The sequence below is a fragment of the Mastomys coucha genome, unplaced genomic scaffold, assembly GCF_008632895.1.
Source record: "Mastomys coucha isolate ucsf_1 unplaced genomic scaffold, UCSF_Mcou_1 pScaffold11, whole genome shotgun sequence".
NCBI classification, from domain to species: Eukaryota; Metazoa; Chordata; class Mammalia; order Rodentia; family Muridae; genus Mastomys; species Mastomys coucha.
Genome location: NW_022196893.1, coordinates 22225987 through 22240864, shown reverse-complemented (window position 1 = coordinate 22240864; position 14878 = coordinate 22225987). Strand labels below are relative to the sequence as shown.

At 41.2% G+C, this 14878-nt stretch overlaps 1 protein-coding gene across 1 annotated transcript in view; it reads left to right on the top strand.

Moving 5' to 3' along the window:
* Slc2a13 (solute carrier family 2 member 13) overlaps positions 1 to 14878 on the top strand; it is a 323576-nt gene that overhangs the window by 265296 nt on the left and 43402 nt on the right. Inside the window, exon 7 of the mRNA XM_031353230.1 lies at positions 807 to 932. Within this exon, the coding sequence (XP_031209090.1) occupies positions 807 to 932 (126 nt within the window). The remainder of the gene's footprint in view (positions 1 to 806; positions 933 to 14878) is intronic.

Below are 14878 nucleotides of genomic sequence, written 5' to 3'. Positions count from 1 at the left end.
GCTGCTGGACATGCTGCTGGACATGCTGCTGGGCATGCTGCTGGACATGCTGCTGGACATGCTGCTGGACATGCTGCTGGGCTCGGGTTGGGAGACTCTGCCCATTTCAAACACTTCTGCTGTTCAATAAGACCGTTAAATGAGTACTGATTAATCGAACGTTTCTCCGTGATCCCGCTGGAGATGTAATTAGCACAGATCAGCATTTCTTCCTACACCTATTAGTTTGCAGCTAAGATTAGTGCACAGTTGGAACTCAGTGTGTCAATGTTAAAGGTCCACCAAATATTTAGCCATGACTGGATTTGAAGTATTTATATTTTTGTTAAAGTTTTACTTCAAACATTCTCTTACACTGAGATATATATTGTATAATATAGTATATAATACATATGTGGGAGAGAACATTTCCAGTTTTTAATATAGTTGTAGCATGGAGGAGAAAAGGAGAAAGATGTTATAAGAAATAAACGCTTTATTATAACCCAGAAGTAGTCCAGGCTGGATCCAGATAGGCGAGTCTGAAATGAATACCAGTGATTGAGGAAGGCAATGGATTTTTACTGCACTTCTACTGGGCTTGCTCTTTGCCCCGCCCCACTTACCACATAGTAACTTACAAAGTTGCGATTGTCTGCATGGAGAGATGAACGTGACCCTCCAGCTGTCCCCTGGATCTGCGAGTATCACTTGTCTTGGCCAAAGCTAATAACATAGTGTGAGCTGTGGGGGCAGCTGCTGAAACTGGTAGGTAGCAAGTGCCAGGTGCCCGGGCCAACCTGACTTTAACTCTTTTCCTGTTTCAGTTACTGTAATGAGTGTATGCTGGATCCGGACTGTGGTTTCTGCTACAAGATCAACAGTTCAGCTGTCATTGATTCCTCCTGTGTTCCAGTTAACAAAGCTTCTACAAATGAAGCAGCCTGGGGCAGGTATGTCACGTACTGCGTGCCAGGAGAATGTCATTCAGTTTCAAAACGAGGCTGGCTATTTTATTAGCTTAATACTCATTGGATAAGAAATGGAATTTGTGATGTTTTCTTGAATGTATATGATACAGTTTGATTGTATTAACTCTTACTTCTTCCTGTTACCCACCCCCATTTCCCTTCCACTGGTTACTACCCCACCCTCTTCCCTAATGGTCTCTTCTATATTCATGTTTTCTTTATAGTTACAATCAAGATTTCAGTCCTGCAAGATAGGTCAGCAGGTAAAGATGCTTTCTACTAGGTCAGCAGGTAAAGATGCTTCCTACTAAGCCTCCCAGCCTGACTGAGACAAATCCCCAGGATTCCCATGATGGAAGAAGATAACTATGCAAGGATCCTGTGACTTCCATTCAGAAGTGAATACACACACACACACACACTAATTGTTAAATAAGTTTAAAATCTAAATTCAGTGTGTGAGAGAAGATGTGTTCATGGGGGCTGTATTCCATGTGCTTCTGGCGAGAAGCCTTGCAGCATGTACTGGTAAACCAAAAATACTTCATGTTTCAAAGCCCAGAAGAAGGCTCTCTGGTCCCGTGTGCATGGCAAATACTCAGCTACCCTGAGCCCAGCCACTGGGCTTTGGATCTTTGGTTGAAGCAGGCATTTCCCAGTGTTGCCAGGGCAATTTCTCCCACTCCAGATTGTAACTTCCAAACTATAATTTTCTGAGCCCATGTGAAGACATCTGTAAAGTGCAAATAAGTGAACATCGCTTTAAAGTATGCCATGGAACCATTTGTCCCCTGAGTTGTGACTCAGAGAAATGATCCACAAACAGACTAAAGGTGGCTAACCACCAGTGTGTGGCCTGTCTGAAAGCTATTAGCAGTTTTGCTTGGGACAAAATACATTGCTTTATCATGAACACATAAATAAGATATTTATATACAGTAATTATTCCCCACACTTAGGAACCAATATGTCCAGAGTACAACAAATTCACAAAAATATCTGGGAGCTAATTACCACCTTTTCTAATCTAGTTGAGAAACTAAAAACAAAAGTTCATATTAAGAACAAATCATAGAGACTGCAGAGATGGCTCAGTGGTTAAAAGGACTTGATGCTGCTTTCGCAGGGGATCAAAGATAGAGTCCAATCCTGGCACCTCACAAATACCTATAAGTCCAGCCCCAGAGAGCTGACAACCCCTCTGGCCTCTGTCTACACACACACATGCATTCATGCATGTAAATAAAAACAATATGAGAAGACAAAAACTCAGAGGCTGACTACAAGGAGAGTATAGGCTCCCATTTCACATCACTTCTGTGATCCTACTTGAGAAACGAGAATATTAAAATAAACAATGTCTGAAATCTTAGGAATCTGAAGTCCAAGGCAAAGGGTTTGCAAGTTTAGGGCCACCCTGAGCTGCAAAGCAATTCCTATCTCAAATATTAAAAAGTAAAAAATGGAGCCCAGCATAATAATGCTTGTGCAAGTTCCAGCTACTGTTGGAGGTTAGGGAAGGAAGATCTTCTGAGTCTAGAAGTTCAAGATCAACCTGGGCCACTCGGCAATATCCCCCCTCCATGTGTGTCCAAAGAATGACTAAGTCAATGATGGGTCCTAAATCAGAGACATCTGTAGAACCACATCAATAGTAAAAGTAAGAGGCCCAATAAAGGTGCTGGCCTCCCAAGCTTGATGTCTTGGCTAGGGTTCATGGTACCCATGTAAAGGTAGATGGAGACGCAGACTCCACAGGCTGAAGCTCTGACTTCTGGAGTCTTCACCCTACCCTGCAACACAGACACAATAATAATAATGATATGATAATAAATATATAATTAGAAAATTGAGTACAGGGCTGCAGAGATGCTTCAGCTGTTAAGGACATGTACTGCCCAGGCAGAGGACCTGAACTCAGTTCCCACCCCCCATGTCTTAGATGCTCCCTGCCTAGAACTCCAGCTCCAGGGGATCTGGCGCCCTCTTCTGGCCTCCGTGTGCACTGCACTCATCTGTACAAAACTGTAGTCAAATATCACATACATAGGAATAAAAATAAAATCTTACCTAAAGGGTCAAAACCAAATCGTCAGACCCCAGAACGCATGCCATCCCCATGGGTAGCAGCTGCTCTCTGGTTTGTGACAGTGCCAATCTGTGTACCTTTGCTGGCTGACTGCCAAGTCCTCCTGCCTTAGATTTTGAGGTGTTGGTGTCGTAGGCACAAGCCACTCCATCCAGAGGACAACAACTCCTGATGTGTGTAGAGGCTAGGCCACACAGATGAACTATAGTAACTGATAAAAGTGAGAAAACAAGCAGTTATTAATTGCAGGTCAATAAAACCTAAGTAGCCAGCATAACAAAACCAGAGAGACTCTAACACAGTAAGCCTCAGAGAAATAAGGATATGATTTATACTGTGCTCAAGGTCGGACACTCAAGATATATGTCACATATGTGGATGTCTATATGCTGCATTGTCATCATCCAGCAGATTTTGCACATAAAAAGTTTAAGCTAAAATACTACATAAGTAAATGTATAAAACATAATATAGAACCTTGAAGTAAGCAATCTTGTTGAAAGATAAGCTACGAACTGAAGAAGCTATGAAATCAAGCTCAGAAAGACAGGAGAAGGGAAATTTACAAAAGTATGGTTTTGAGAAATCACATAAATCTGAGGAAAATTAAACATCTATTTAAATCTATTCACAGTAAATCAGTTAGACAGTGTCTAATGACAAAGGTATTTAGGCTGAAAAATTTAGAGACATATTTCCTACCTCATTTGAAAACAACAACCACAAAGATGGTGGAAACTTGAGTGGAAAAATTTAAGTGCTAAGTCAAGAAGACAAAGTTAGCAGAAATCAGAGATGTGGGCAGCATCTTGCCAAGGTTAATACAAGAGTTAGTTAGCTTAACTGAGAAGTTCATTCATTTCGAGCCAACATAGAACACCTGTGAAAATGTGTTATGTTTAATAAAAAGAATAAACTAAACAAGTATATTAATATGTACTCAAACTCTAAGTAAATCCAGAATCTAGCATCAAGACATGTCTTCTAACCAAAGGACAATAAATTCACAAAAACACCAGGGAGCTATTTATCACTGTTTCTAAATTTAGTTGAGGAACCAAAAACAAAAATTCAAATTAAGAACAGATCATAGAATCTGCTGCTTTTGCAGGGAATCAATGCTCAGGTCCAATCCTGGCAGCTCATAAATGCTTGTAACTCCAGCCCCAGAGATCTGACAACTTCTTCTGGCCTCTATAGTTACCTGTACACATGTGATACACACACACACACACACACACACACACACACACACACACACACGTACATAAAACAATTTACAATTTTTTTTAAAAGAATGGAAAGCAAGATGCTAAAGTTTATAGCTACACACACTCACAAGTAGAACCAGTGTGGAGAAGAATCGATGAAAGTTCATTGACAGAAGCAGGAGGAGCAGTGTTAAACATAGGAAGGTGCAAAACTCAAGAGCTGTCAGTCCTTAGAAAGGTTTGTACACATAGAGAACACTCTAGGAGTATACTCCTGTCCAAGACAAGAGGAAAGACATAAGGAATATTTATAATGATAAGACATGCAACAGACAACAGGCGTTTTGACATTCAAAGGATTTTAGGGAATAATGCACTTGAAGCTCCCTAAATATGTTTTTAAGAAAAAAGGAGTCTAGGACCAGCTCAGGACATCTGTCAAGTGACATTTCTATTAGGCAGGCAAGATCTCTGGTCCAGAAGTAAGTCCACTTCTTTCAGAACAGCTGCCACTAAGCACTAGGAAGATACCTACCTAGGAACATGATGGATGTCTTTAAGTGGTACTAGGACATCTGGTCCTCTGTGAGTCCCGCCCCTATCTGTAAACTGAGAGTAGCCACCACTGTATTGAGCAAGGTGGTCCTGTAGAGAGCCATAGTTGAAGACAGCTATAATAATATAGAAATGTCCTGTACATGTATGTATTGTGTGTGTGTGTGTGTGCATGTGTGATATGTTAGGAACACTATGCAGATTAGAATAAGCATCGTTATCTAACTGATAAATGCATACAATAGTTCTCATTTATTCCTGTGTGTCTCTATATCCTCCTCCATACCTCCCAGTTCTCTGTCTACACAGAACCATAAATAATCCATTCTGGAATTTCAATGATAACTAAAAATACTATTAATGAGGGACACTTTCCTAGCATGCTGGTTTGGTATTTGTTTGCTATAACACAGCACTTTAGCTCTGTAATTAGCAATACCAGAATAGCTGGATAGAGTCCCTCTTTGGCAGTCCATTGTTTCACAGCGTTCGTTCTGCTGAGATATTTTTCTCACAGCCAAGCTTTGATAAAGCATACAGCCTGTTGGCTCTGCATTCCACCATTTGCCTGAACAAAATGTACTACTAAGCCTGCACCTTGCACCAGTGCACTCATGTCCTCAGTGACTTTCTGCTTCCTTAGCCTTCTGCCTGGGGTTGACAATTTCTTGTCTCATCGCTGCCTCACTTTTAGTAATCATTCTTGTCCAAGTAAGATGTCAGTCTGTTTTTGCTTGCATTCTATCAGAATAGCCTACTAAACAAAGTTTATACCAACCACTAAACTTGTGGTAGCATAAATACATGAGAAATGTTATGGCCACAACAATTCAATGACAGTTATAAGACACGACTTGACATGAGTTGATACTTGATAATCTGATGCACCCTGGTCCAGGGGCTTCTAGGACAAAACAAAACAAAACAGCAATGAAAAAGATGGAAGGAAGAGGAAGAGAAGGAGGAGGAAGAGGAGGAGGAGGAGGAGGAGAAAGAGGAGGAGGAGGAGAAAGAGAAGGAGGAGTAGAAGAAGGAGGAAGGGAAGGAGAAGGAGGAAGAAGAAGGAGGAGGAGGAGGAGGGGAAGAAGGAGGAGGAGGGGGGAGAAGGAGGAGGAGGAGGAGGGAAAGAAGAAGAAGAAGAAGAAGAAGAAGAAGAAGAAGAAGAAGAAGAAGAAGAAGAAGAAGAAGAAGAAGAAGAAGAAGAAGAATTTGTCTCTATAAGATGCAGCCCTCATAGCCCTTAGAGCAAAGCTCACCTCATAGTAATATTGCAGTGAGCCTACGAATAAAAGGCATAGTCTCTCTCTGACAGTTGGTCCACAGTAAATGCAATCCTAGCTAGAGAGAATATCCCCTAAACTCAGATCTCAATGTCCAGATAGAAATGCCCCAGCAGTTATCACCTGAGCTCTGGGATAATGTTGCTAATGATGACAAGGTCCCATGAGTGTTGTCTGTGCTTGGACTCCACGTTCCATGGCTGTGACCTATCCTATTCAAAATGCTCAATGCTTTGGACAATGGTGACAAACCTCGGAGGATTTGCAATGAGTCAAGGTTTCAAAGGAGGGGATCCAGAGGTCTAAATGACTTCATTTTAGCTACCTTCTTTTAAATATTTCCTAAGGAGGAAAAATGTAAAAGAAAATATGACAATCATAAAATCTTTATTAGTGCATGATGTTTATCTAGGACTTTAAAATACTAAAGGATGTTCTAATAAGATTTAATCATGTAATATGGATTGCATAGAGCCAAACTACAAGAAAACTACTTAAGAAGCTGATGGAAGACATTTAGCATTTCCTCAGAGCCTCCTCTGGTATGCCAAGTAATCCATGAATCTGCAGTTGTGATGTAAAAACACATACAATACAGAACGTGCTGAGCAGAAAAGCAAGTTTCCTATCATGACCTTGTTACAGAATATTTTCAAAAGATGTATATGTTATGAATTTAGAAAAAGAAACATCACTAATGAAACATAGTACCTAATATGTGTCTCTTAGATTAATACATTGTTATTATTCATATATGGGATAAAAATCCAGCTATATTCCTAATAATAGCATATTTCATAATGAAATATTGATAGCTTATACTTTACAGAGAAGTACAGTGTCTGATATGGAATATCTTTTTTTTTTTTTTTTTTGGTTTTTTCGAGACAGGGTTTCTCTGTATAGCCCTGGCTGTCCTGAAATTCACTCTGTAGACCAGGCTGGCCTCAAACTCAGAAATCCACCTGCCTCTGCCTCCCAAGTGCTGGGATTAAAGGCATGTGCCACCACCGCCCAGCTGATATAGAATATCTTGATCCACTTAAAGTTATACTGCTTTGATGTGTGTTGTATGCCAGATTATGTTTTTAAATCATTAGTACTTAGTTGTCATCTATGTATAATTTCAGAAACCACATATCTTGAGTTATTAATTTTCAAGACCAAGAATGTAAGCGCCTTTGGTTTTAACAATGATATATATTGTGTTCTCTACTCATTATATTGCAAAGTACTAACAAGTAGAAAAACAAAAGAGGATTATATCTCAGAATAATTTCTATGTTCATTTATCTAATTTCCTAGTTCATATTGTTGTTCTAGTAAGCAGTTTATATATTTTATTTAAGTAGCAATGTTCATACTACACAAAAAACTACATGATTTTTGCCCAAAATTCACATTCTCAGACAGCTCATCTGCTTTTTTTAAACAATTTCAGTTTGTACTGCCTTTAAAATGTAGTCTATGAGTTCTTTCTCACGGGGAAAGATTTGGTGTCTGTAAATATGTTTTGGAAGAATGAGAGCCAGGCAGGGCTTGGATGATAGATATAGCTTCGTTAGCATAGGTTCACAGTGACAAGTTGTGGTTCAGCAAAGTGACTGATGATACAAACCCAAAGGCAGCAGTGAGGATAATGGCTGAAGGTGACAGTCGGGGCTGTCTTGGAGCACAGACTGGAAAATTGGATTTGTAATTTTTCATTTTCATAGGTGTGGGCTTCAAACTGGCAGTGGTGGTAGGTAAGTGCCCACGTGGTACCTGAACCAGGATGTACCTCGAGAGCATACAGTGAGGCACAGTAGAACGTGCTTGCCATAGGAAGAAAGTCACCGGCCGGCACCACCGTGGTATTAACACCTGGGCCGGAAAAGCAGCTAGAAATTAAGCACATGGTTGTTTTCATTCCGCCCATTACAGCTCTCTCCAGTTCCTGGCAAGTGTGATGATTTTGTTATTGCTAAAAACAGCTGCTGCGGCTCCCTGGGAAATGATTTTTTTTTTCTTTTTAAATTCAGCCTTATCCGCATGATTTACTCTGGCCAAGTCAAAGAAAGTGGAAGCAGTCTGTGTCGTTTCTGAGCCAAAGTTTCAGACCAAGTTTCTCGCCAGAATTTTCCATACGCTTTCTCACCCTGCTTTAAAGTTGGCCATGTCCCCATAGAGCAGATGCTGTGGTTAAAGAGGAGAGGGAGGAGGGGCTCTTAGCTGGCCTCACACAGACCCGTGCCACTAGCTGGTTGGTGTAAGTCACAGTGGAATCTGAGACTTTGTCACTTGGGTAGAATCTGCCCTTGCCTGGCTGATAGAGACACACTGAATTCCACTGCTGTTTGAAGCAAGATATGTTAGATTCTGCTGTAGAAACAGCAATCTTAAGTGACAAAAGCAAGCTAATTAAAAAGAAAAAAATCAAGGGCAGCAAAGGAAGTATTAGCAGGTATAGAAAGACAGACTGGATTATTTTGAAGATGCTGCCAAAGGTCATAAATATGGGCTGCATGCTAGAGCTGTTAGGAAATAGTAACAATTTTAGGTAGGGAGTAACAGGAATGGCTTGGGATGAGAAGGCAAAGTTCTAGCATGTACTATCCAAGACAGGGCCTTTGGAAGTTCATTGATACAATGCTATAGTTGGGTGGGTAGCACTTATATATTTAATTGGCCTACATTTAAATTGGATCTATAACAGCCCAATTTAAACTGATCACAGTCATATACTATTCATACTTTATAATGTTGTGTTTCCCAAAATCATTCTTGACAAAATACGCATGCCATCAGAGTATGCCATTGGTTTGAACACAATAATAGCAGACACCTAGCCACCAGTAGGGTGTCAGTGCCACATTCAGGAAGAAGTCAAAGCACGTGCCCTTGGCACCATTCAACCCACGGTGAGCCCAGCCGTGAGTTCTCTTCTCTTCTCTCCCATGGCTTCTATCACCCTCTCTGTGTGTGAGTCGGAACCTGTGCCTGCCTAAAGGCTCTCTTGTGAATCTGCCAGTGTCCATGTGTGTCCTTCTGTGTCTGTCTGAGTATGTCTGCCTCTAGCTTTACTCTTTCTTTTAGTGCACAGCACAGGAAGAGTCACATGGAAAAGAAATGAAGGAGACATTATAGAAATATTAATAGAGTTTTAGAAGGGATTAAGTCACTGTCTCCAACCGATCCCAGCTGACCAAGGCAACAAAGCAGCTCTCCAAACATCATTGTTTCTCAAGTGATATCCAAACGTCACATTCAATATTGATGATGGACATTCAACCTATTTGCTTTTTGCACCGAAGGATGTGCATATAAACAGGCATGCAGTATTCTGCATCAGGAGCATGGAAGAGTACAGCAAGATTATGATGATGCATTAGCTTAGGTTGTATACATTGATTACATTGGGAATCCAAGACAAGTAAGGTTAGCTATTACATTGTTCTCTGAAGGCTGGATTAAATGAACAGGCTATATACACAGAAGAATAGTAGTCTTAAGTACCCTCGATGTGTACTAACTCTGACTGTGAGTCCAGAAAAAGTCTTAGTCTCTTAGAATGAAATATTCTTATCATATTGCACTGCTAGGAAAGTACATTAAAAAGGTGATAATTTTAGAGAGAGACCACAGCATTACAGTGCGTGGCTAAAGTTACTGCCCTATGGCAAATACCTTAAGATGTTTGCTTCCGAGCAACAAAGACAATTGAGAAAGAAAATGTGAGAAAGTCTGTGAGTTTTAGAAATCAGTTCTGTCTTTTATGAAGTATAATTGTTAGATGTCTTGAGATATAAATGTTTATGATAAGCTATATGGCAGAATATTTCATATACTGGACACTTGTGGGAAATATTAAAAATGATCATCCCACAAACTCTCCTGGCTCTCCAGACCACGTTCTAGTACCGGTACTGACTGGCCTCATCACTATGTCCCAGCGGGGTCCTGCTATCCTCTCCCAGCTAGCAAGATCATCTCACTTACACATGCAACACTCCATACACCCCACAATCAGTCATCTAGTGCCCAGTTACCAGGTAGAAACATGACTCTTAAGGCTTAATTATCCAATCAGGTTTATATATCAAAAAGATCACAATTTAAAAGATGCCAATACAATAATTTTAGAGGCAATTGATAAAGATAATGTTTTAACCCAATTATTCTAACCTTGTAAAAACATTATCTACTTGTGGGTGTTTAAAACATCACAGAGTCTGGTTCATCTTCCTGTTCCTCTGCCTCCATCTTGATTGCCCCTTTTTCTCTGACCTCTGACCTTCCTTACTCCTAACTTCAAGCTCTGCCTCCCTATTCCTGTCCAATCACAGACCTGTCACTGCCCTCATGTGATTGGACAGAGAAAGTGCTGTAACAGACACTGACTAAATTTTATGGGATTATGTGTTGCCACCTTTAAAAGATATTTTTAAATAATGTTGAATTCCTCCATTGTTTTGACATAAGTGAGTAAGGACTGTTACAAACTCTAAGCCTTGTATGAAGATCATGGCTTTCTTTTATATACTTTTAAGGTTCGTGAGGACAATCACAGGTATTAATATTGATTGAAACAATCCCGAAAGCTTAAGAGCAAGCCCTTGTATATGAGGCATGAGGGCATAAGATCCTGTATTAATGCACCCATTTGTCAAAGCTTGTGCATCCTTTTGGAAAAGATCCTGCTTTTATACGGTACTGTTTGTTTTCATTTGTGTGCAACTGAAAACTGTGACTGACATTAGAGAATTCCCTTATTGCTTTCATGTGAACTTTGGAGAAATATTTGGCTGTGCTAGCCTCTGTTGATTCCTGATCATCTGGCTAAGACAGTCCATCCAGTTATGCTCAGTAGAATCAGGGAGTAAAGTTAACATATTGTACCTCAGTAAAGCCTGGCAGTGTTTTCTACGGCTGTCCTACGGAACATGCGGTCATCTAGGTGAGACTTACCTGCATTCGCTGTATTTAATTATCCGAAATGTGCTTAAGAACTTTGTTACTAGGCTGAGCTGAGGCAGGAGAGCTTCGTATTAAGACTTGGAGGAGGTCAAACTAGACACAGCTACTTGCTAAAGAGTGAAACCTGTTGTCAGTGCCATAGGCACACAGTCACTGGGTCACAGCTGAGCGATGGACACGTTCCCAGGCCAGAGTTACACTGTTATTATCGTTCATTAACTACACATAATAATGGCTCTCATTATGACACTTTCACTTATGTATGTGATATATTTGTGTATATTCATTCCCTGCCTTCTTCGTCCCCTTCCACTCGGACTATCTGCTTTCCTCTCCCCACGTTGCTCTATTTGCACTTTTGGGCTTTCCAGCCTTTTTATTGGTGTTGTTTTGTTGTATTAACCCGTGTGATGCAGTGTGCTTCAGTGGGGTTATGTCTAGGAGCATAAACAAGGCCTTGTTGCAGGGGGATGCCCCCTTCCCAGTGGTTTATGCCACTGACGAAAGAGGCTCTTCCTGTGCAGCTGCCTTAGTTACTTTACTGTTGCTATGGTAATACCAAACCCAAAACACATTACTGAAGAAAGAGTTTATTTCGGCTTAGAGTTCCAAAGGAGTAGAGTCCATGCAAGAGAAGATGTAGAATGAAGGCAGGACCAAGAAGCTGGCTGGCCACATTTCCATCCACACACAGCAAACACACAGAGACTTGCCTTCGTGGTCTGGCCACACCTAATATTCACTTTTCCTCCCGCACTGTTGCTCTTGTCTTTTGCTTTTCTTCCGAGGACCTCTTTGAGGCCTCTAAAGGTAGACACCCTAGACTCAGAGTATAGCAACACATGCTACATCAAGTGTGATAGGCAGCTAGGTTGTGACTGGAAAAGCAGGACTCATGAGACCTGTCACTCCTGAGACCCGTGGATAGAACCAAGCATCTAGTTTATTCACTGAGTTCTGTGTGTGCTTGTTAGGTGGGGTTCGTGTGACCACATAGACTAGCTCTCAGTTTAAGTTTACCGTGGAGCAAACTTAATGCACATACATTGGGTACCTCCCTTGCTACAGTCTGAAATCCTATTTTCTCACACGGAGTGTGGGGATCCCTACCTTTCCTTCTCATCCCAGACAAGGTACCTTAGGAATTCTGTGCGTACTTAATCTATTTTTAAGCACAAATGAGAAACCATTAAGTATGGCTGCTCAATTAAGTCTGAGGAATTTTCCTACTCATTTTGCCTGGAGCTGAGAGAAAGGCACAGTCTAGGTCACCACACTGGTTTGATGAGTTTGGGTGAGAAGAGGAGTTCACAAAGTCATCCACCTGGAGAGGACAAAGTCGCGGAGGAGGAACTAAAGAAATCAAGATTTAACTAGCGCTTTGCCCCCTCCCCCAAAAGCATCATCGATTCCTCACTTGGATTCACAAAGGACAGAACAAAGGAGTCATTCACAGCAGGAACAAACTGGCCCCAAGATGAAAGCATTACCTATGATGGAGAGCCTATACCTCATAGGAACCAGAAACATCCTTGAGCTAAGACAGTGACTAACGTATGTAACAACTTAAGAGACCACCTTGCGAGAGCCAAAGCTATGATGAGCAGAATGACATCTTGGCACAGTGCTCATTAATTATGCCCCTCCCTGTCTCCTGTTCTTACTACTCAGAACAGAGTCATCTGTTAGTTTATCAAAAACAAACTGGACGTCACTAGTTGCCTTTATCTGTTCATCTTCTCCATGTGTGTTGAGTTGGGAACCCATCTCTACTTTCCACCATGCCTTTTTTCCCCATTGGACTATTGGGTCAGGGGCTGAGACTAGCCATAGAGCTCTGAGAACAGGGCCTTTACCCAAAAACTCAAAAGGAAAAAAGGTAAGGTTATTCCTACCTAAGTCCCAGATGTGTTTATCTTAGAGGTTATAGTTATCTCACAGGTGACGGTTTCCATCGCTGTCTACTACAAAGGACCCTTACTAACCCTCTACACTACAGAAAAGCCTGTCTCTGTGAGCTGCACTAGTTCCTATCTGTTGTTGACGGAAGCAAAAATCTCCTAAAGTACACTTTTGGTTACAAGAAATATCATAAATGTACTACGAGTGGGAGCCAGGCTGAGGGGATGTCCTCTCAACACAAACTAGCCACACCTAAGAGCTTGCCCTTTAAGAAAACTGTATTACTTTATCTCATTTGTATGTGTTTTGCCTGCATGTATGTCTGTGCACCAGTGAGTGTGAGGGAGTAGGGGCCCATGGTACTGAACTTATGGAGGGTTGTGAGCCACCATGTGGCTTCTGGGAAACAAACTCAGGACCTCTGGAAGATCAACCAGTGCTCTTAACGGCTGAGCCATCTCTCCAGCCCAAGGAACTCTGCCTTGTCAGCTCTCTTTGGAGTGGCTGGCACAGAGCAGTTCCATTTTGACAGTGACAGCTCCTTCCTCTTGCCTCTCTGCAGTGTTCTCTGAAGGTATCACCAACACCATTTTACCTCTGTGGTTGGCTTGGTTTTCTCATCCTTTGTCGCCAAGAAGAGACATTTCCTGGTTAGTTCAATTCCATATCAGGGGATGGGGTACCAGCCAGGAAAACTGTCAAAGAGCACTTTTTCTTGGCCAAATCCAGAAGGGGTTAAGGCTGATTTTACTTGAATTTTGTACATAAGAGTTTAAGAATATTGAGTTTGGCTTGGAAATATCCCCTGTTCTTTGTGCTCTTGGAAAACTGCTTTATCTCCAGGGCACTCACACCTTTTCTTTGACAGGTCATGAGGTGGACACTTGCTCTTCCCTTCTCTTTAAAGGTCAGCTTTAAGGTTAGTCTCATCGGATACTTGTTAAAATAACTCCCTAAGTCAAAGAGAAAGCCTTTTGTTTATTTTACTAGAATGCCAGCAGACTATAGTGATAACTCATAACATTCTAAGAGACTTACAGAAGAAAGAAGGTAGAAATTTATGAATAGTCTGGGTACTGTTACTGTTTGTAAACTGTAGACTCTGGGAGACTGGGGTTCAGTCCTCTTAGTTATTACACTGACATTGCTCAAAATGAGGCATGGAATGATTGATACCTGTTAGCTCAGCAGTGGGGAGGCCCCAGGGTCAGAAGGTCAGAGGTCCTGGGTCCATTCTTGGCTACATGTCCAGTTCTTGTAGCATGGGCTACATGAGATCCTGTTTCACAAAGCAAACAACAACAACAACAACAACAAAAAATGGAGTTGGCTTGGAATGTGAAGTGGCTGGTACTTCTAATCATTCCCCCTAGTATAATCACAGGCATGTGCATAAGAGATGGTAATAAGCATTTCTCATTATGAACAAATTGGGGTTGTGACACCAGCCTCCCCAGGTATATCTGACATTCACATTCTACAAGGATCAATAGACACATATCCTTATTCCCTAACCCACTCCATAGTTATGGGCATCAGCACCACGCTTATGTGCAGAGCTTTCACTCTTGAAGGAGGGGGGTTAGGATCTTTAATGGTTTTAAGCCTCTTATAATATTTTGAAAACAATTATAAGGACCATAAATAGACATTACTACGGGCACAAGTGCACCTCATAACTATGGTAGTTCTGGTTAATTAGAGCAAGAGGGATCTCATCAGAAAGGGTTTCTCAACAAACAGAAATTCACATGAGCCCTGATTCTGTTAAAAGCCTCACAAAATTAATGGCAAATAAAAAACATTTTTCTTCTATTCTTTTGAGACAGGGTCTTGCTATATATCACTCTCTGGCCTTGAACTTGGAGAGACTCTCCTGCCTCTGCCTCCTGGGTGCTGGGATCAAAAGTGTAGCTGCTGACTGAGAAAAAAAAA